The 23,419-nt window shown below is 36.2% G+C and overlaps 4 protein-coding genes across 4 annotated transcripts in view; 2 read left to right on the forward strand and 2 right to left on the reverse strand.

The window, feature by feature from the left end:
• klar (klarsicht) overlaps window positions 1-10,852 on the reverse strand; it is a 33,919-nt gene extending 23,067 nt beyond the window's left edge. Inside the window, exons 1-6 of the mRNA XM_064359388.1 lie at window positions 10,817-10,852; window positions 10,331-10,391; window positions 9,768-10,012; window positions 9,571-9,720; window positions 9,321-9,519; window positions 9,148-9,272 (exon numbers count right to left, since the gene is read on the reverse strand). Coding sequence (XP_064215458.1) covers window positions 9,148-9,272; window positions 9,321-9,519; window positions 9,571-9,720; window positions 9,768-10,012; window positions 10,331-10,391; window positions 10,817-10,837 — 801 coding nt within the window. The 5' untranslated portion in view covers window positions 10,838-10,852. The remainder of the gene's footprint in view (window positions 1-9,147; window positions 9,273-9,320; window positions 9,520-9,570; window positions 9,721-9,767; window positions 10,013-10,330; window positions 10,392-10,816) is intronic.
• A 5,528-nt stretch (window positions 10,853-16,380) lies between these two features.
• LOC656055 (RUN domain-containing protein 1) lies at window positions 16,381-18,594 on the forward strand. The gene is made up of 7 exons (XM_015979467.2): window positions 16,381-16,718; window positions 16,767-16,854; window positions 16,901-17,242; window positions 17,288-17,622; window positions 17,669-18,151; window positions 18,198-18,292; window positions 18,342-18,594. The coding sequence occupies exons 1-7, from the start codon at window positions 16,597-16,599 to the stop codon at window positions 18,449-18,451; spliced, it is 1,575 nt and encodes a 524-aa protein (XP_015834953.1). The 5' UTR covers window positions 16,381-16,596; the 3' UTR covers window positions 18,452-18,594.
• Window positions 18,595-18,974: 380 nt separating this feature from the next.
• Window positions 18,975-21,791, forward strand: LOC103314770 (lymphoid-specific helicase-like). Its single transcript, XM_008201607.3, has 5 exons — window positions 18,975-19,578; window positions 19,625-20,546; window positions 20,596-21,210; window positions 21,309-21,468; window positions 21,518-21,791. The coding sequence occupies exons 1-5, from the start codon at window positions 19,184-19,186 to the stop codon at window positions 21,697-21,699; spliced, it is 2,274 nt and encodes a 757-aa protein (XP_008199829.2). The 5' UTR covers window positions 18,975-19,183; the 3' UTR covers window positions 21,700-21,791.
• Window positions 21,738-23,394, reverse strand: LOC656222 (UDP-xylose and UDP-N-acetylglucosamine transporter). Its single transcript, XM_008201610.3, has 6 exons — window positions 23,256-23,394; window positions 22,968-23,192; window positions 22,706-22,922; window positions 22,515-22,655; window positions 22,284-22,463; window positions 21,738-22,237 (listed from the first exon to the last, which is right to left on the reverse strand). The coding sequence occupies exons 2-6, from the start codon at window positions 23,048-23,050 to the stop codon at window positions 21,830-21,832; spliced, it is 1,029 nt and encodes a 342-aa protein (XP_008199832.1). The 5' UTR covers window positions 23,051-23,192; window positions 23,256-23,394; the 3' UTR covers window positions 21,738-21,829.
• Window positions 23,395-23,419: the final 25 nt, after the last annotated feature.

Below are 23,419 nucleotides of genomic sequence, written 5' to 3' on the forward strand. Positions count from 1 at the left end.
AAAGCCGGTCTATGATTTTCAAAAAAATTCAATAGAATCGAAGCCGATGAAAGATGTTTCACTGCACATAATTATGTTAAGTGCAAACCTGTTTTGAATTTATTATGTAAAGTGAGCGTACGCGCTTGATTGATACAAGCATTTTATATGTAGCGAGAATAATAATCGAGGTAGCTAATTACAATAAACGTTTTTGATCCCGTTTGCTCTTCAGTTCATCAATAGGTCAATAAGAACTGACCAATACAGTACGCGCGAAAAAACCGTTCTGCACTATACACACAAGTTATTCATTTTGAATCAAAAAATTTGAAATGAAAATCATAGACCATAACCAGCTAACTCTCTGGTGACAATGCACGTCTTGACTTACCTGAAAAAGAAGTAACCAAAATTAGATTTTGAAAGAATTTGCACAAAAAACGTGTTGTAATGATTCTTTGCGTCAAATTTAGGCATAGCGTTGTAATTTATTTTTGTTTGGAATCAGCTGCATGTGAAGTAGGGTGTGACTTGTAACTTTTTCAACTCATGCTATACGTTGAAGAATGTAGCAATAATAAGGCTTTTACTCTTAAAAGCGTGATGATGAATAAATATGTAGGCACAAAAGGAACGAAACAAATTCATTCTGCCATTGAAGTTATAATAAGAGCGTTCAGTGGGTATCAACTTTTACTAATTTACTCCGTTATTGTTTGACGATGTTGTGCAATTACAATGCTCTTATGCTAAAGTAGTACCAATGTCAAAAATGTTAAGAGTCATAACGCTCATCTTGAAATCAACTTGAACGTATCTACAGGACATCCGTTGAGTCAGTTTTCTCTATCTTCCGTCTTCTAAAATTAGTCTTCTCACACTCACAGATGCTACTGAAATAGTAATGACATCAACAATCTCCATATTCGCGGGAGAAATGAAATCGAAAAATAAACACTCCGAGTGTTTACACGGGAGAAAAAATCAACAAAATGCTCAGAAAATGATCAAAGATGATGTCACGTCGCTTGGGAAAAAACAAACAAAAAAAAACAAGCGTGGGTTAATTACCCACGAAACCAACTCTGTGCAAATTATCCACGATTCTAAATGTTTCAGCCTTGGAAAAATTTTTTCAAATCGCGAAGCACGCCACTACTAAATTTTAAATGATATCATTCAAACAACTTTCACATTTTTTGTTTATTAATTAACACATTTGTAGGACTGATTTAATAATTCTTTGTTAAGCCCCACTCCGCGCGGATATGCTCCATTAGTTTGGTGTCCGAAACAGGTGAAAACAAAAATTGCAAAACTGGGGAAAAAATGACCGTACAATGACTCCCTAAACAAATTGATTTTCAAAATAACTGTTAACACTCAGCAAGCTTCGTTCGTATAGCTACAAAATTCTATTTCACGATGAGATAGCATTTTAGTCCTATTTTTACATGTTGAATGACAGAATGTGATTTCTCCGATCTTGTATAATGGTGTTTTTTCGATTCGATCCCTTTTGATCTGAGAAAGCTTATTAGAAATCTCCCAGATCTATTGTTAAATCATTACATACCACATTATACGTCATCAATACCCCAACAGACAATACCGGCTGATTAGGAAAAAAATTGGAGGGAAACTTTTAATAGCACAGAATAATTGTATTGACAGATGTTAGATGTTGGGAGTGAATCATAATTTGATGGCAAATATTTAAATTTACTATATCAGTGTTACGTACTTTCCCTTAGATTGAAATTGAGCAAAATAACATGTTTATTTCGAACAATTGCTTGTACTTTCACAAACAATTAACATTTTTACTTGCAATATTAATAAACATGCTATTTTCTATAATATGCAACTGCAGAGGCAAACTTGAGCTGCCTCATCGCCGGTCATAATGAAATACTGTTGGTCTAACGAGCTAGTAAATGCGATGCGAATATAACCGGAAAATAAACCCAATTTGTTACAGTTTCTTCTTCAAAATGACTTTTGCGAATACTGTAGAGCCTGTACCTCAATGTTGATATTACAGACTCAACAATAAATTCGTCAACTGGATGAGTAATTCTTATCAAATGTTTACACAGTGATAAAAATTCACAATAACTGGGTGGCAAATAAAGCCCTTGAAGTGTAACCCTGCGGTTAAAATTACCCGGCATTCGAAAATGTTCAATGACGGAAACGGCAGTAAATAAAGTAAACTAACGAAGTTCGATCTATTTCGGTACCCGCACAACTCTACTTATTTTTGTCCGTCAAGCAACGACATTTTTCAATGAATTATGTTTCGGTTCGCATTTTTTTCATCCCTTGTGCGTAATTATCTCCGTAATAAATGAATTTCTAACATGTGCGAGGAAATGTGAGCCGTACTAACTTATATTTCCAGCCGTGTAACGTTATAGAGCTCAGTAGCAAAGTCCCCAAGAGTACCATCTGCAAATTTCAGCCATGGCCTGTACGATATCGCACCTGCACCAAGCACCTGAACAACACCACTTCGAAAACGCCACAACGCACACACAAACAAGCTCAGTCACCAACTGGTTGCATTGTGTCGTAAAACACGAGTCGAGAGTCGATTGGAATGAGTGGATACAGCAGACTTACAGAGTACGAATACAGTACAGATGGTTTCCACAATAAGTTGGTGGCTTGAACGACCGACCGACGCCGACATTAACCGAGTTATACAGAACTAGACGGTATACGGTTCGTTTTAGACGAGTTCTAAAGTGACATCACAAAAACTTCTAAAATTAGCAGTGGCTGTTCAACTCGAAGACTAAAGAAAGCCAAAATTTTCGATTCACTCTACTCCGAATGAAAGCGGTGAAAATAACAAATTTGCCAATTTTTAAACACAACTGCGCTATTGGGCATAGTGAAAGTAAACATCATCAGAATTATTTTCTGCCATAAAATAGAAAAGAAAGTTCTAAACTGTAACACTACAAACAATGATAACCGAGAATTCTGCCGCTGTTCTAATTAGTAAATATTACATTCGTTTGAGTAACTGGCATGCAATACGCCACTTTTGACTTCGGGTTTATTCATCCATGCAACTTAGTTTCACCCAATACCAAATTTTTAGTCACCCGGTATGTACATTTAAAAGCGTGTTCAATATCACGTACGACCAGGTGAACATAAAGCTAAAATTACAAGGGTCAATACTGCTTTTATCAACCGGTTTATGTACTTTCCATAATTATTAAATATGTTTCTTGGCCAAAACCGTTATGGCCCAAATTTGCAAAAAGCGTTTCTTCTATTCTGACTGGTTGCAGTAAAGTCCGCCACTTTTTGCGGTATTAGTTTCCATGTTAATCGAGTCAGATCGAATAATTAAAGTAATTGAAGTTATAATTCGAGTTTTTGTTTGCCGGTAATTCGTTACACTACTCTTAATGTAACACCATTTATTCTCGTAAGTGCAATTATGAATCTAAATTAGTTGTAGAGCGATATTGAATGGACTATTCGCTTGTAGATTTTATCGATTTATTGCACCTAATAATTTAGCTCTGGTTAGAATTTCTCATATAGGTGGACTAATAGCGAATTTCATTACGCCAAATGACTCGGTTATTTCAATCAATTTCAAACAGTAGCGTTTCCATAAAATAGATCAAACTAATTACGATGATTACAAAAAGTGCGACCACAATTAAACTAAATCAACATTAGCCCGATGGTGATTATTTATAACAGATATCCGTGAGTGAAAGCATAACAAAATGTGAAATACGATCCACAATTCAATTTTATACCATGACTATTAAAATGGCGAAAAATAAAGCATGAAACGTTCCGAGCGCAAAGATAAGCCTAATTGCAGGAATAGTATCGACGCCGTCATTGTTACCACAATTTGCTTGGGAACTTGGGAACCATTTGGTAGCATACACTTCTAAGGAAGTAATTTGGTTTAAAGCAATCACTTGTATTTGTACTGTTGACCTGTGCTACCCGACAAGGCAAAAATGCAAACTATTTGAGCAGCGTTTACCGTTGCACCCTACAAACGTTTTCAATCTGATACGATTTTCCGGTAGTTGATGAGTGTTCACTTTCCCATCGTTGGGGTGAAAACCGTTTTCCCAAAAAAATCTAAGTGGGACAGCAGATCCGTTAACGAATGTTATACCAATGTGCCCAAAGGTATACTCCACTTAATACGTTTACCGGATCAAGGAGCAGCTGTCTTATTACATACCACGCTGAAGAATACCTTATTTCGATTACTAATAGCACGCACGCGTAAGTACAGTGAACCGGCAATTTAAAATGTTCACTCTGTGTTAATATGCCGGTTCTTCCTTTTAATTTCGGCCTCATGTTTGAACAAATGTGAAGAGTCAAAATTCAAGCTACGTTTTGCTATTCAGACTAATCGATAATCGATTGTCGATGTGACATATTAAAGTTTTTAATGGTCGGACAATACCATTTGTGCTAATCTATCATTAATGGGGGACTTCCAGTTCGATGCAGAGGGTGTTTTGCGTTCAGGTGTGTGTATCGGGCATTAGAGTAACACCCCTTTGCCTAAATTACTAAATTGAGGAAACGCGTGTTTCGTGTCATGGAATGAAGGAAACAGACATTGAAAGAAATGTCAGTTCAAATAAGTAGGTTTGCCAACAGACCATAAAAGGTGTTTAACTACCAAATACCATTGGCTAAATAACTCCTTTTGAGAAAAGTTGTAAAACAGAGCAAGAATTACAATCCGCAAAAAATTAGTCAACACAGAAACGATTCCACCGCAATGATATTCAAATGTCTTTCCTGTATGAATCATGACAACGATAAACTTTCGGTAAATCAAAAAATAATTTTGTAATTAAATAGTACCAGCAGTGTCCAGTTACCAAACAACTTTCAACCCTCCTGACAAACCACTGAATAACCCCCGAGCTTTTGCACGTGCATAAATCCAACCGCACCTTTCAATACGGGTTTTTAGTACTTTTGTTTTAAACACTAAGGAAATCAATAAAAGTAACATTCGTTGCAATTTAACTTGAAAGTCTACGATTGAAATTGCTTTTCAAACACAGACTTTGAAAAATATGTGATTACTCATTTGTTACAGTAAGTTACAATCGGTCAGGTAAATGCCAAGGAAGAACGAACTCTCGAGTAATTAAAACAACGAGAGAGTAAATTACGAAAACGATATGATATATGGTGGAAATAATGTTCACAAACGGTTGGTTTTATATGCATGCGTAACATTTTCAATTAAATTTAAATCAATACAATGCACGAAACTTTCTAATGATTTTTTAATTTTTGGTGGAGTCAATTGGGTATGACAGAGTATTGCAAGTGCAGTTCCTTGTAGGTACTGCGGCGGTATTATAAATAATTTCTTTCAAAACCTTGGAAGAAAATAATTACAGTGTTGAACAAACGCAAGAAATGTCAATACAATATTTAAAAAATACGCACCTTGAGATAAGTAGAACCAATGTCATACAATTACTTAGAACTGTCTAAAATAATATCTAGTGTTTTTCTAGTTGTGTAATTCTACAAAGTAAAATATTTAACATTTATGCAAATTCCCATCACATTTAGGAGAACATTAAGATGTTAAAAGCCCATCAGAGAATTATGCCGTTAGAACAATCATAAAACGCCCCAACATTTACATATTTGGCCATATGAGAGAAAACATTTTCGAATACAAAATTACCGTTCTACAAGCACTTCGGTAAATCCCGAAAATATTAAAATAACTTTCTCTGTTTTTATTAATTACAATTTTTACAATCCATTTGTAAAAATGTGGTGCATTGTGAAACTTTCCACCATTTAATTACAATTTATTTTTGAGAAATAAGATAAATGACTAGGCTTAAGCAGCCACAAAAATTACATTACAGACGCCTGAAAGCCGACTTTGTCATTGTTATTTTCGGTGAACACATTCCAAACTAAATCTAATGCACATTTCTAGATTCAAATATCCCCATTACCTAACACATGCATATCTTTAGACGGAAACATACACAAATAATCTTGTATTTTTTCAGTTTTCATTAAGCACGCTAAATTAACGTAATTCTATTTTTGAAAATAAAGAAAGCAATATGGACTTTTGAAAGCCGAATTAAAATACAATCATACGTGTAGTTGTGATTTTAAAAATACTTGATTTATGGCATCGTTATATTGTGTTTTGATTTAGAGTTGTTGAACTCCCACACAACCCACGACAAACTCACCTACCTACCGCGCGCCACTATTTCTAACGTAAAAATAGCAAAAATATTTTGTAAAGAAAACTAAAACGCAAGCAATCGAGAATGAATGTACGTGCTAATTACATGCGAATTTTAAATTGCCAATAATTAAAAACTGTAGATAGGTAGGTTCCCACATTATAATGACCTAGACAGTGTTCCACTTCTCGAATATTGCATAATTTTATTTTAAAAAATCGCCACAGAAGAACCACAAACAGTAAATGTGGAAGAATTTCTTATATAAACAAACGTGCATTAAACACTCAACGAATGGCAAATCGTAAATTTTAAACATTCGGGTAAACAATACTCGATTGATTGCAAAGACCTTCAATCGTTGCATACAACTCAAAAAACTGCATCCAGTCAAACGTAAATGAACAGGACTTTTGCGAAAGTTCTACGGTTAAAAAACCATTCACTTGGACATTAATAATAGGTTATTTTATTTTCAATTAGCGAACACATGATTTAGTTAGCAGCCCTGAAAATCATAAAGTTAAAGAGTTGAGGCATAAATTTGAACACCGTGAAAGCCACTGTAAAGTCCAGTTTTATTCGTTCATAAATATTTGTTTCATTCAACTAGATTTCTAGTTATTGAAGAGCATATTTATTACGCCGACGAACATAATTTTTTTCTTAAATTTATCATCGCTATTATGCCATTAATTCGATTAGAGGTAATCATGCCGAATTATAAACGTGTGTCAATGCACTCACACAATTTAAATTATATAATTTTATTTGTGGGCACTAGGGAGCAGCGCTGAATTTTATAATCACATGTACGAAGGTCACACATTACATAACGTAGAATATGAGGAAAAAACAGGTACCTACCTCCAAAAACTCGAGAAATTCGTATTGTTAAAAATAAAAAAAAATGGTGAAAATTTTTGAATTTTTGTTTATAAGTCGAAAAGAAACTAAGACAGGAGCATTCGGTTTTGGCCACAATTATTTACTCAAATGTCCCCCAAAACAGCAATGTAACAATAGTCAATTGTCCAATTACGGCAAAATTATTCGCAAAAGTGAGTACCGAAAATCGACAAAAATCTCCCAAAAATTGGAAAAACCGAACGTAGACTTTTATTGTACTTTTAACAACTCAAAAGCATTGTAAAGCCATAGAAAAGTCCATGAAACTTTGCTAGAACGAGTTTAAAAAAATAGATTTTTTTTTAATTAACTTTAAGTTAACTTTTAAATTTTAACTTTGGAACTATTCCCCGTAAATATTGATCGCATCAGGCACCAGTGAGTAAGTGGTGCTGCACTCTTACGGACTCAATTTCAACTCCGTATTGTGTGTTAAACTGATAAATTTGCCACGTGTGTCGTGCTTCTTGTAATTTACGAATACGAACGAAATAGCAACCTTAAATAAAGATAAGAATACCTGGTTGCAAAACCTCTTACAGTATTGGTAGTAATATTTCCTTTCATGGTTTTCCGCGCTGCGAAAAAATACATCTACAATGGGGTAATGTCGTGAGAACAAAAAAAAAAATAACTGAATATATGCGAGTATGCAGCAACTTCCGCGATGATTTCTTTTTTAATAGACGTAAATAAATAAAAAAAGTGTGTATATGCTGCAAGACATGTTAATAAAAATTATAGACTGAAAAAGGGTCTGCCAAAGAAAACAACTAAAATAAATACACCACGTTTTTAATTCTTTATTTATTTAGTTTTTATTCACTTGCCAAGTCCGGGAGTCTTTGTAAAATGTTTAAGAAAATGTAAAAAATTAAAAAATCACGGGTATACAAAATGCCGAATTCTGCGTGATTAGTAGTTTTTGAGACACAGCGAAAAATATTTTTTTCAAGATATTTTGCCAAAATAATTTAAATATAAATAATTTTGTACATCCATGTACTTATCTATGTATTTATTGCTTAATTATCTACTTAAGTGATTACTGGTAACAGTCAATAGTCAACACTAACGCTTTTATATTGAGCAAATCAAAAAAAAAAAACGAATTACATTATTTTATTCATGCAACTATTTATCTTGTAATTGAGTGAACTAATTTTTTACGTGATATTAATACATATTTGTAAAATAAAAATGTTTGTCAAGGGTTTTTATTTACATGCGGCAACCATTAATACATCGCACCATTTTTACATAATGTAATCTCACCTAATATAGGCAACCAATATTACCTTGTGAAAGCACACATTACAGGACACTCTTTCTAAACGTTATTTCCGATTCGTTCTCCACTTATTTTATAAATTGAATACAAATAGCGTAAAAGCCTTTGCTAATATAGTTGTTTGTAACAATCCTTTTTTTGCACATTCATAAATCATAAATGATTTATCAAGTAATATCATCCGAAATATTTCTTAAATCTTTAACGCCGTTAATTTAGACATAATCGCATTCAGTAAAAAATATGTTAAACAAAATTTTGTAAGCCATAGATTAAAATATTTATTACGAGACATTTAAGCAACTAATATTTATTCCGACATTTCAATTGAGTACGAAACTCTGATAAGTTGTTTTGTAGTGAAGGAAACTGAGAGGCATTTTAAGCATATTTCTAGCAAAGAAATAGTAGTGTGAATGCGTTACTTCATAGAAACAAGTTTTAAGTTTTATTTTTATTTAAATACCGACGTAAAAGACTAGATATGATGCATAAAATTATAAATAGTAATTTTTTATCTTGACTCGCATAATGATGTAATAATACTTTGGCTTTTAAAATAACTGATAATATTTAATAACAAACAAAAGTATTTTTAAACGTTAAATATTGTTTATATTATTTGAAATATTTCAGATATGAATAAAAACGTTCTAACGTTTGGTAAATCATTCGCGTAGCTTTTTATTACAATAGGAATCAATGACTTACCTTTAGTTCTAACGCTTTCGCTTCAATTTCAGTCTTTGTGTATTTGGTTCTGAAGTTAAGTGGCTGCAAACATTCTTCCATCATTTTAAACCATTTCCTCAAACACTTGATCTCATGATCAATGTCTACAAAGGAAAATATAACAAATGTAAAACGAACAAACAATTAAGTACCGAGACATTTTTCCTGTTCACAAAGCCCACATTCCGAAGGTCCTAAAATACTCAAAATTGAGTCCCATTTTGAATTTAGGTGTGTCACTCTCCAGCTAACTTCTTCTTGTACCTTTGGGTGCAACTGCACCAGTTGACTAGCTTGATCATTAAATAATGTAAGCATTGAGCTTTTTTCACGAACCACATTAACGCAATGCTTCAAGAACCAAAAATTAGTCACAACATTTCAAACTCGAATTTGACTTACTGCGCGTAAAGCCTTATCTCTTATATTTTCTTCTTTGCCATAAATCGTCTCCTGAACGCTATTCAACCACAAATAGAGTTCGGAGAACTGTGCGTAAAACTCCTTCAAAGACCAGGTGCCAGTGTCCATGCATAAATCACTATTTGCTTCCTGCAAACATCGTTATAGTATTTCAAAAATTGGGAAAAATTCATTACTTGGCACTTATCAATCAGCTGATTATCCATTATGTAATTGTAATTTGCCTGAAGTGCTGACCAAAACTCATCTCGGTGTTCGCTGGCAGTGCTCCCCCAAGACCGTCTAACTGCCGTCGCTTTTACGCGATTTTTAGTCAAACTGCTGTAAAGTCGCGGCTTCACAACCCCCTTGTCGGGGGTAGCGTCCGTCGCTGGGAGGGAAGACAACGAAAAGCAGGTTTTCATCGCAGAATTTTCAAAACCTGCAGTCAAAAACAATTCAAATACCGAGCTCTAGGGAAAGAAAAAGTGGGGACACGTAAATATGTATATTTCAATCCTTTTGAAAATAAGAACATCAAACATTTCATCACTTCAAAGGTTATCCGATTGTACACATGTTGAGGCTTTAAAATGTAAATTCATTTTGTAATAATAAGTTTTGTGTGGATTTTTTACTTTCGGTTTATTTCCTTGATAAATATGCACGAAACGTCATATAAACCGGTACTGCATGCAGCTAACAGGAAATATAGTGATGGGATGGAGGTAACAATTTCTTTGCATCTGGTTGTACTTACTCGTTCCGACAGGCATGTTTGCGGCTATTGTTGCTTTTTTAACATTAGGCAGTTTTATGTTCTGAAACAAAAACATTTGCATAATACACGGTAAAAATCCCCGAATTGTGGATAAAACTGCGGAAGTTAATTAATGAGTCAAATAAATTAGAAATTTAAACCAGAAATATGTTTTAATTAATTACTGAAATGTTAGTAAGTGATTTTATTTTAAATAAATTCAAATCTAAATCGAACATGGTAAATAGAAAATGTAATTAAGAAAGAACAAGATAAGGCAAGTACACACTTTCTATTGCATATTGCGGTTTGTTCGCGATCTCAAGTGCCCTTATGCGTTCGAAAATTCATTGAAAAACGATCGTTTTAGAGATTCGCTGACACTTAATAACGGTGATGTCCATGGACTTTACATAAAACACAAAGTACGATAATTGACGAGGTACTAAACACACCCATTAAACGCAACCTGTTTCTATTACCCACCTCTGCTAGGTCATCTTTCATAATGGAACGAACTCACACATCACATTCTTGTAGTAGTATAAATGAAAACTAACTAATAAGTTGATTCCCATAATTTATATGCCAGGTTACGTGTATTTGATTTTTCCTTTTGTACTACATTCGCAGTCGTGTTTGCGTTTAAGCGCATGGTTAAATAACAAATCTACAGTCTATAGGATCTGTACGAAATCCAACGCAAATAAAAAGTTACCAAATTAGTGTGTACTTAGAAACGTCAGTAGTGCCTGTTAATTTGGCGTTTTCCTTACTAACAGTGTCCGAAATTAACATACATTATCCATTTTCGCCGATAAAAATGACGCAATCAATCCATTATTACGACTTTCACTACTTCTCACCAAAAATATTGATTTCGTTCGTGAAAAAAACGAATATTTTGGCGCTGTTTGATCGATGTGCTTCTTCATGAAGATTATTTTAAACTGATGGCTGTTCAAATTCTTGAGAGGTTGTTTTGGTTCCTTTTAGCTCTGGCGCGGTTCAATTGGGATCCGAAGAGTACACATAATTAGAATTAAAAAGGATAAATAAAACGGAACTGAAGTTATTATTTTTAGAATAGATCATTACAGGATGTGGACCTACACTTCATTATGCGATCGTCGACAGAGCCGTGGAACTCGTTTACATTTAAATTCGTAAGATACCGAAAGTTACTGTATATTTTTAGCAAACCGTGTGAAACCAGTCAGATTTTTAACGCCAAAAAGATGAGACGCGTCAAAATAACAACAAAAGTCGAGGATGTGATTAATTAAGCCAAGACATTCCTGAGAAGTTATGTTTAGAATAAAACATTTTTACGGATAAAAAGTAGCTTGTCATTGGCTTATTTAGACTGACACATATGACCAAATTTAGAACAATCCCATATTATTGAAAGTTATTCCAAATCGGATCTTTATTCAACTGACACCGAAAAATTTACGATTTCGAGATGAAATGTCGCACTGGAACAAACTGCGGTAATTAATATTTTTCTACCACAGCCATATTAAGTTCCAACGATTTGAATCTCCGGATAAAAGTCTCTATTAACCACAAGTGGTGAGTGTTCACCTACTTAATTAGAAACTGTCTCCAAATTTGGAAGCACATAATTACAACGAAAGGGAATTAAAACAAACAATTTTATATTGTTTATTCATTAAACCTAACGGTATTCACTAATTATATGGTAATTCCAGCTAATGATAGACTCCGTAACTGAATTAAGTGAGAAACAAATCAAACGAAAAAATCAAAGGATTAACATAAAATATATACCACTTACACTTGAGAGAAATTTACTGCTTACACACGATAAAATATGTATTGGTCGCTATAAGTGCAAATGTGTGGGTAAACCAGGTTCAAATTTGAATTTACCTTCTATGAAGGACAAACATCTCAAAGATCATAACAACACTGGACAAGGTTTGTGTCACAGATGCTTGCAATTGCAAATTTTATGCTGAGATCAAGTCAACTTACAAGACTCGTGTTATTTGAAAGTGAAATATTTCAAATCACGTCTTTTTTAATTTTTGTTTGAACAGAAAGTGTTAAATCACATCTGTGCAAGTAAACGCACGGAACTTTTCTGATTGATTCGGGGTCCCTCTGCGAAAAATGTGCCACTTTGAAACTGAAATCTGATCTTTGGCACTTACCAAACAGTACTTTGGTGATTATGTTAGTAACACATGCGTAAATTAAACACCATACAACTATAAAGTACTAATTATAACACACGCAATAAAACGTGTACACGGTACACGCCAATATAACTTTATCAAGTTTGACCGTGATTTAGAGTTGCATTGCATTAGAAAACTCGTGTTGCTTGTGCAACGACTTACTACTGAAAATTGAAAAAATATTTTTGAGTAATTCCGTTCAATTAAAAATTCACGTTGCGTAGCCGTTTTAGAATGTATGTGTGACTGGGTCCTCCTTCGAGTGAATCTGAATTTATTAACGCCGTTCTCTCAGAAAAGCTTTGCATAACCCTAATCCATTCGAATGGCTTTACTATGATAACCTATTTGGGAAGTTGGTCGCGTGAGAGATGGCACGGCATATTTGTCATTCGAATAAATCCAATATCCGTTAAAATATTGTCCAAGGTGTTTATTACATAATAATATACCGTTGATTTGAAACACTTGGAATAGCTTAGCTTGGGTGTTGATCACGCATATCTTAGTTTTCCGTACAAATATTCGAATAATTCAAGAAGTATCAGGAAGTTTGCAAATACGAGACAACGATAGGAAGCTATTACGTCCGGTACCTGATGCAACTTTGCTCTCTGCACTTTAAACATTACGTGATGAACTGTAAAAAGCACAAAGTCGTCCGCCGATTCCGGTAAAATTTTAATTTTCCATACAGCAATTACGGCGAAACTGTTGGAGCCAAAAATACGCTCCTTTTTTAAAATAGGTGTTATTTTAACAAAAACCCTTCCCTAATCACTTTAACGGAAGCACCTCGTTCGAAATAGAACGCCGATATTTTTACTATCGGATGTTTAAGATGTAATTTATCAAATTTAATTATAAATAGAACCAACTCATTTTTAAGATAAGGCAGTTTCTATAAACAAGATATTTGTAAATCTTGTGTCACCAGTTTTTCACATTTTAACAAATCTTGTCAAATACAATTAACAAGCGCTTATTGTCTGGTGATATGCACAATCAATAAAGCATTCAACATGACCAAACATTTAATAATAATTTAGCCCGTTCAAACAGCTTTCTACAAAGGTTTGGCGTCTGGTAAGTTTTGAGACGCCGATCAAAATATTTGCTAATTATAATTATTTCCTCCAAGTAGTGTCAAATGACACGTACTACGCCCTACATCAAGTGGCCGCACCTTTACGCACAATTTCGCTCAAATCCAAAAATCAAATACCACACATTGTCAAGTTGAACACGTTCTGAATTTAATGTATTAACCATTTCTTAAGACCAAATATAGAAGTAGCATTGTTAAATCGCTCCTTTAATGAATCATTGTTGTTAATTACTCGATCGATCTGACGCAACAGCATCTAATCCGCCTATAACACTTTTCTCTTTTTAGCCCACACTCAAACGAAATAATTTTTTTGCCGAAAATTACTCCTCAATTTCACTTAAAACATTTTCTGTGTTTTTATACGAATTTCCAAACAATAAATGGTCCAAATTACTGAGATTTCTTCTCTATTAAATCTCTTTTTAATTAGTGCTATCACGGAATTACAGGGAAATCAATGGGTAATCGCTTTTCCAATTACAAAAATCTAAGTTTCTGGAATGTACAATCTACATATTCATAATCTTGCGACCAAGAACACTAAGTAGGTGTAACCAGAAAAAATTTACTTTACATGAAAAAATTCCGTTAACGTAATTATATAAATTTATCTCTCTGTAGGTCAACATTTAATTTTTCGTATGTGTAATAACGCCGTAAAAAATAAACTAAATTGCAATTACTATAATAATAATCATTAAAATTTATCAACGATTAGTATACATTCAAAATATAAGTTGTTCAGCCACTTCCCAGTTCGTTATCGTCGTTATTTTGATTGTGGTTAATTTTCTGCCTATTAACTATTAAAAATTATGAGTAGAAACTTTCAAAATATGAAAACATAGTATCTTATCAACCAAACAAAGCGCAATAAAATCTTTGGTTTTATGAGTCTGTTAGAGGAGTAATAAACATCTAAAAGTTTACCGCACTGTGAGATAAAAAGTCAACTCCCATCCCAGTTTTACCCAAAATGACTCTATCATAAAACAACAAATTATGTGATTAGTTGTGGCAAAGCGTGTGCTTTAGTTGCATGTCAGGATTCCATTCAGGAGAATATGTGTGTCGCTGTCAGAAATGAGACAAATGTTTTAATTTTTGTGTATCATATTTCGTTATGTAAATTTATTTGAGAAGCAACTTCCGGCCAGTGCTTATTGATCTGTTCAAGAGCTTAAACAGCTTGTGAACCTGTGGTTTCGGTTTATACTCTAGTTAATTCCACCAGGAGTCTTTATTTAGAGCCACATTACAAAAACTATTTTATTCTATTTCTGTAACTGTACAAGTTGAAAACTTTCTCGTTATTTATGACTAGATTTACTTTTGTCCTTTTTTCCATTTACTGTCTGGAAGACACCGCGTGGCAAAAACATCCAACGAATAAAAAATCAATTTGTAAATTACAATAATTAATAATTAACAGAATGTCGCACCTTTCACTTAACTTTACAGTGTTCATTAACCACACCAGCAATGACAATTATTTTACTTAATTCCGAACCTTTATTAAATTAATGATGTAATAGATTTTTAGTTGCAAGGAGTTCTCGGAGCTAATTAAATTTTATGACAGTGTAAACGGCTTTAGTTTCTTTAAATCGCAAAATCGAACGTTTACTCATGTTTCATTCAATTCCATTAGTAAATGTGAAACTCGCTAACAAGCAATTTTTTAATTAAACTTATAATAAATAATTTTACGGTTAATTGACACAAAACCGCCAGAAAGTGCCTAAACTTCGCAAGGGCAACGTAAATAAACAAAAGGGACCCCACATTTTGACAGCATGTCAATATTCAAAATTTACAACTTCCTCGCGCGTAGGTAAATAAAAGGGGCGTTACTACCGTGGGACCTTTAATACTACATTCATAAATTCGCTCGATAAAAATCGAAAATTAAGTTCAAAATAGTTTCCAGCACTTGCACGAAAGTTGAACAAACTCACCTCAAGACGCTAGGATTTCCTCGCATCTCCGTTCCACTGAACATATCAAAATTACGAATCACCTGTACTTGTGAATCACTTGTTAAACAGGAATAATAATGAAGCTGAAGACCAAAGTTTGGTTATGTTGTAATAGTAGACACTGTTCATGACTTTATTCCGAAACCTGTGACACTTCACAAAATAGATTCTTCTTGACTTCGCACCTCAGCGTAGTGTTTGCACGTGCTATTGACTTAATTATTTAAAACTTGTTACGTTACACTTTTTACAAAACCTTGTCAAACTCCATTCTGCTGTTCTTTCTGCTGTTTCGGTTCGTTCTCTTCCTTGGAACCACTAGGCCGACTTACAGTGGTGCCAACCGCCGCCACTGCGATTGGCCAACGAGGCGGGATTTATCCGTTAAACGATGGTTTAACGAAATTTAACAAGTTCGTTAATGAGCAATTTGACTCAAACACTCTACACCCAATTCTAACGTATTTTTCAAACGGTTTTCAACCCAACAACAGTCTGTAACATTAGCCGCACTTTCAAGGATTTCTACCACAGCCAACTCAGTTACTAGCAAACCCATCCTATTTGATAATGAAGGGGTGGCAAAACCATTTGATCAAATAAACGGTGTTATCTAACACTTCTTGTCGAAAAGGGTGGGTTTCATTTATCTTTTACTGTGAAATATGTGGTTTATCATTATCACAATCACAATCCCGCCTGTGGGTTAGACAACCAAAAAGGCGCGTGACGTCAGAGGAAAAATGCGTTTGCGTCCCGGCGCTGATGACGTCAATTGTCGTAATGACAGCTGTCATTGCGGAAATGTTGGTTGTGATTTAACGATAATTACGGGTATGTTGTTATCATAACAGATATTTTAATGGGTTTAGTGGCATGGTTTTTGTAATATCGCCATGACACAGTTAAATAACCCCAAATTGTAAGAAGCGGCTCCGAACATATGCGTAATGTATTAAAGTAAATATTATGGACGGGCCAAGACCTGAGGCATACTTGGAGGAGCCAACCGGCGAACGCTGGGACCCCCTTGGTGCTCCCAACGACCAAGAATGCGGCGATAAACTCGAACTTGACTATTGTGATAACCAGTAAGTTGTCCGTAACGTTGTGACTGAATTTAATTTTGCTTCTAACAGACTAACGTATGAAAAATTGCGGAACCTGGAGGAGGAACAAGAGTTGCTTAATTCGTCGCTGTTTGCACTAACCACGCATTTTGCCCAGGTACAGCCCCCTTGTCCGAGTTCTTGTGGTAATGGCGTGCTTACAGGTCCAGTTCCGCCTCCGCCAAGTCGTAAATGCCCCCCTTGAGGAGAGAGAAGACTTGCTTAAGTCTTTAGAAGAGTTTGCGTTTCGGGGAATCCCCGACATTAGTCTAGTCAAGGAGCGCATGGACGAGGCCAGTCTGGCCGAAGCCGTGCGTTTACGGCGCTCGCAACAAAAGGAATTAATCGATCGGCTGAAATCCCAGCTAAGGGAACTAGAACAATACGCGTTCGAGAACGGAGAAGCCGGGGTTCCCCAAGACATTGTCCTCGAGCGCCAAAGAGTCATTCTAAACGAACTGAAAACGCGAATGAACCTCGAAATCGACGAGCGGAACTACCACCAGGTTTAGACCAGTCGGTTAAAACGCCCGGCTTAACCAAATTTTCAGATGACTTCGGCCGACGTTAAGCAGCAAATCAACATCGCGCTGGACCAGCTTATAAGCCCGCTCCGGGTGAAGGAGCACCTAGTGGCCCAGTTGAAGACGCAAGTGGCCGATCTGGAGCGCTTCATAAACTATTTGCAAAGTGACACGAAACACGATAAGTGCTCATGCGGATGCGCTTATCACTCGCTGAAAAAGCCGTTCAAATCGGACACCATAGGGTTAATCCAACGAACTGCCACGTTACTGCAAATGTTCGCCGTGCTGCAGCTGGGCTGCGGGGCGCACTCTTTCAGGAAAAACGATCTCAAAAATAGCATGAAAATCAATCACTGGGGGTCGGTTTCTTGCGTGTTCTTTTCCAGTTGTAATGAATTATTTTAGCGACTTGAGGGCGAAGCTCGAGATGGCGATTTTCCGCATCCGCGAGCTGTTGAACGAGGAGCAGATTGACTACAGTAGTGACCCCGAGTCGGTGGCGTACAACAGTCAGTTGACGACCGCTGTGCGGAAATACCTAGCCACGAGCATACGGGATTTGATGCAACACGGGGCGACTTCGTTTGTAAATAGTTCGAGTCTGGTCCCTTTTATCGGGTGTTTTCCGCGGCGGAATTCGGCCTCGAGTGCTCACATACACGCCTGGGAGATTATCCTCGAGTATTACCATTTGAAAAACGGCGAAAAGTTCAATTCGACCCCAGCCCGGAAGTTGTCGCAAAGCTTCAATTTGGATATTGCTGGGGCTTCGCCCACTAGCAATAAACACAATATGCTTTGTACGATCGGGAATATCATCTCGACTCATACGCCGTATAAGAGGAGTTACGATTCACACTTCAAGGCGTTCATCTGCGCGGCGCTAAAGTAACACTTGACTTGGGTTTGGCCCCAATTAATTGCGCTGTTTCAGCTCGAATAAGCTGGTCTCTTGGTTGAGCCTAATTTTTCAGTGTAGTCAAATTGTTAAGTTGCACTATTTCCCGTGGAGCTACGTTGCAAAAACTGGCAAGTGTTGTTCATTTTTTGATTGCTTGTTTTGAGTGCTGTTTTTCAGGGTTTCAAGACAGTCTGAAAAGTTTAGATTCTTTAACTGGTTACAAGTTTGATCTACCAGTCGATCTCGCTGTGCGACAGTTCCAAAACATAAAAGACGTATTCACCTAACTACTTAACTAGTCATTTTTTAATGTTATTGTACATTTTTGTTAAGTATTACTAGACTTAGACCTTCACTTTGTTAATTGCTGTGTCTATAACTATGAATGTTTATTTGTGTTTGCCGAATTAAATAAATTATTTGACAGGTTTTCGCTCGTTATTAAAATTATTACAACCTTCCTCGCCGAATAAAAAGCTTTTTCACCACTGATGAGATAACATTTACGTGCAAACCTAAAAAAAACAGGAATGCGCTTTGAATTATTAAGCTAAAAGTCTCAAAATTTCTCCGAGTTCTACTCAAGAACGTTTCATAATCAATTTTTTTTTTGGAAACTATACATTATGGTAATCAGGAATTACATGATCTACTGAAGAAGAGGTTCTTCAAGCACACTTTGATGCCGCATTTTTTATTTATTCAATATTATTGTCAAGAGTACCCAAAAATTAGTAAAATGCGCCAAAATTAAAAATTCTGGGTTTTAAGTTCGTGCAGTTGGCACCGATCGCACTAACTTTTAGCGGGAAAGCAGTTGCTCCGCCATGCAAGTGTGCCGGTTATTAGTATGAGTAAAAGAAGTGGTTGTTCACCGGATTTATTGCTTGATTTTCTTTTAAACCTATTGCACTTTTAATTGTGTTTCGTAGTTCTCGTTAAGTGTTAAGTGTTTAGTGTTTGCGTTCGTCATAACAATCAGTGTTTAGTGTTTGCGTTCGTCATAACAATCAGTTAACATGAGTCGCGTAGCTCATATTTCCACAACCAGAAAACGTTCAAGAAGGGGGCAAAAGACCCCCGAAGCCACTATTACTAGTCATGATGCACCTGATTTCTCCTTTGACTCTGATTCGGAGAACAACCCCATCAATCAGCAGAAAAAACGGGTCGCCTCTTTGGATGATTTTCACCGGAAGAAAAAACTAAAAGAAACGGTCCCCGAGGAAAATATCGATGAAGAATGTGATATAGTAGATGAGCATTGCTCGGCGATTTCAATAAGCAAAAACAAAAGAATTATACTAAATGCTGAGCAGCAAAAAGATAGACGTCTTAAACTGAAACAGTATTTGCAACTTTTTGTTGACATTTCGAAGACTTACTTACAGAAAATTGACAAGGGCAGCCAGAGGTGAGCTAATATTTTTACTTTCTCCGTTTTCATGTAAATATTACAGGACTAGTCGAGAATCTGGTTCAAGAGTTAACGCGGCTTCAAATAAGTGTAATCCCAACGCTCTGAAATATTTCCAGGGGACTTTACGCCCCTATCAAGTTGATGGGGTCGTCTGGTTATCTACCCTTTTTGAAAACTCCATCAATGGTATCTTGGGCGATGACATGGGCCTCGGTAAAACCATCCAAGTCATCGCTCTGTTTTGCTATTTGTACGAACGTAAAATACCTGGGCCGTTCCTAATTGTTGTCCCGCTTTCAACCCTTGGAAACTGGGTCTCTGAATTTAAGAAATTCGCTCCGAAAATACCATGCACCACGTTTGAGTTTAACTGGACCAAAACGGAACAAACCCGATTCATAAACAAAAAATACGAACTGGACGGTAAACTGGTTAAGCCCGTCATTATCTGCACCTACCAAGCCCCCATTCAGTCAAACTGTTATTTGCGGGACTACGAATGGCAGTACATTGTCGTCGACGAGGGGCAGCGCCTCAAAAACCCCAATTCGAAGCTGTCTCTCGAACTGCGCGGTTTCCTAACTAAAAACAAACTTCTCTTAACTGGAACCCCGCTACAAAACGAAATCGGCGAACTGTGGGCTTTATTCGGCTTCTTGATGCCCGAACTGTTCGAAAATATGGAGGACTTTTCCACACTTTTCGACCTCGAGGATCTCAGGGACACCAAAAAGTTGCTAGAGACCGAAGCTGAGACCAAAATGATTTCGAAAATCCACAAAGTTTTGACTCTCTTCATGTTGCGACGCGAGAAGAAGCTCGTTCTGCATGACATCGTCCCAAAGAAAGAAATGATCATTTACTGCCCTTTAACACCTGTACAAAAGTACCTCTATCGCGCTATTTTAGCCGACGACACGGATGCGCTAAATATGCTCAAAAGCACCAAACTGACGGACGAGGTATTGTTAATAATCATGAATTAAAAAGCAAACTGAATTTTATGTTTAGCTCCCAGGGACGCCCAGAGAGAAGAGACGGTGTGCTGCCAAAGTGAAAACCTACGCGTTCCCGAAAATCTCCGAGTTCTCCAATGCGGTTTTTTTTACACCGCAAATGGAGCTAAAGATGTACAGTGTCAGCGGTTTATACCAGTACAATACGCACGTGCCAGTTAAGATTCCTGATCGTCCTTACATGGTTAGATTAACAATGTCAAACACTATGATGATGCTGAAAAAGGCGGTCAACCACCCGTATTTAATTTGGACGCCTATTGTCCCCAAAACCTCATCACATGAGCTATATGTCAGCGAAGATCTCGTGGCTTTAAGCGGCAAACTCTTAGTTTTGGACGCTTTATTGCCGAAACTCAAAGCAGGGAATCACAAGATTTTGTTATTCAGCACTTTGACTATGCTGTTGGACATGGTTGAAGAACTACTAATAATGCGGGGGTACAAATATACGCGGCTTGATGGAGCGTACAAGACTGACCAAAGGAATGAAAGTATTGAGAGCTTTAAGGATGATACGGTGTTTGTGTTCTTACTCTCTACAAGGGCAGGCGGTTTAGGTTTGAACCTAGTATCCGCCGATACTGTCATTTTCATGGATAGGGATTGGGTAAGAACTTTTTTACTGTTTATAGATTTGTTTTTGTTTTTTTATTATTATTATTTACTAATATAATTTGTGTGTTAATGTTTCTTTCGTCGGCTTAGAACCCCATGGTCGACCTACAGGCCCAAGACAGGTGTCACAGGATCGGTCAAACCAAACCTGTGATGGTCTACAGTTTGGTCACCAAGGGAACAATCGACGAAATTATCCTAAATCGTGCGGACGTAAAAAAGAGACTAGGAAAAGTTGTCATAAAAGAAGGTAATCGATGTAGTTCCATAGATCACTTTCCCTAACACTTCCATTTTAGGGCAATTTAAAGGCAAGCAGCTAAATGATGAGGAGATAAAATCATTAAGAGATCTATTGAAGGAGGAAGAAACCACTGCCAAAATAAATCCTAACGGATTTCACTACACAGAACAAGAACTTGACCAAATTCTGGACCGAAGTGATATTACCAGGGAAATGGAGGAAAAAATTTGTCATTAGCCCCCAAGGGGTTACTACTCGTTAATGTGTTATCAGAGTTACTGTTTTATTTTTTTATTGTTCAAACTTTTCTAATAAACTTTTAAACTACACTGGTTTTTGTCACGACTAGGAAAAACAACAAAAATACTTAACTAGTTTTCTTCACACTCTTGCTTGCCTTTTGCTCGGCATTGGACTGTTTCAATTTAGTGAACACTTCGGCAAACAACAGCGTCCCAAAGAAGACCAAAGCGGTGCCAAACCAGTGGTAGATAGTGAACGGATTTTGGAAATAAACAATTGAAAATATCAAAGAAAGGAACTTCCTCAAAGTAATCACTAAAGTAACAGTCAACGAAGTGCACTCAGTCGTTAAAACATACACCGAACTGATACATAAATACTGCGTAACAACATTCAAAACAATCCACAACCATAACATGGGAACTATGGTGTTCACAATGGGGATTTCGTACGGTTCTGACTGGGACGCAATCTGCATATGTTGCCAAATACTGGGGGAGTAGATCAAAAATCCTGGGAGGGAATACAAGTGCTACAAAAAATCGTTACTTCAGTAAAAATTTTAAATTGGTTTTTACAGTATAATATAGGGCTTCCTGAGGATGCTTCCCATAATGTTTATAAATTGACTCCTGATAAATCCCCATACGGGCCGACAATAAGAGGGCTCCAGTCAGTAACGCAATTCCTATAATCCACCAGAAAAAGTGGTCATCGGCCTCTTTCTTCTCCACTTGAATATCACAGTCAACACAAGCCTATAAATTGATTGGTCAAGAGTCAACCAAATCTTAAACTTCGTCACGTACCTCAACTTTCTTATTACCACTAGACATCAGCGTACAAATAATAATCCCAAGAGTGATCATAGCAACAGATACGTACTTCTCAAGAGTATATCTCTTTTTCAATATTAAGATTCCCATAATCATGTTTGCAATAAGTGAGCCCTAAAACATCAAACAATCAAAAAATTTCAAACAAAAGTACCGACACTTACGGCCCTAAAAATCATATGTAGCGGCACCGGAATATTGAAATTAAAGGCCCAGTTGTTTATAACACTCGTCAGGAAAAACAGAACAACTAGGATTAAGTAAGTTTGGAAGGGAATTTTCGGAGTGACCGTTCCAAACTTCGAAGTCATAACAAACCCATGAATGGAAATAAATAAAAACTGGGCAAAGGTGATGAGGTGGCCACACCCCGGGTCTTGCCTAAAATTCAGTAGCGCACATTCGTAAAAGCACACCGTTACTTACTTTATTATGTATTCCAGAAAAACATTATTCAAACCACAGCCCAAAAGTGTGGTTGCAATCGCTGCAACTGCCTTGGAGTTCATTTTGACCCACTAACAACTATTACATAAGTAATTTTTAAAAAATACTTGTAGTTATTATTATCACTGATAAATGTGGCAAGTCACTCTAATTTAATAGTGCGATGATGAGCCACAAATTGCATTTTGCTTTGATTCATCCCAACTGAACAAAACAACACAAAAAGTGCTTGTTAATAAATTAGCGGCTACAGTCGGAATCACTTACCATTACTGTCAGCGAGATATTTATTTCCGTGTGTAACAATTAAAACGTCATTGATAATAACAATAATATTAATTTAACATTATTATTTTCGTGGTTATGTTGTGATCGTCAGCTCGGCGTGTCCGCCAGATGGCGCCGCCGGCGCTTACGTAACACTTACGTCA

This window comes from Tribolium castaneum, chromosome 10, assembly GCF_031307605.1.
Source record: "Tribolium castaneum strain GA2 chromosome 10, icTriCast1.1, whole genome shotgun sequence".
Lineage (NCBI taxonomy): Eukaryota > Metazoa > Arthropoda > Insecta > Coleoptera > Tenebrionidae > Tribolium > Tribolium castaneum.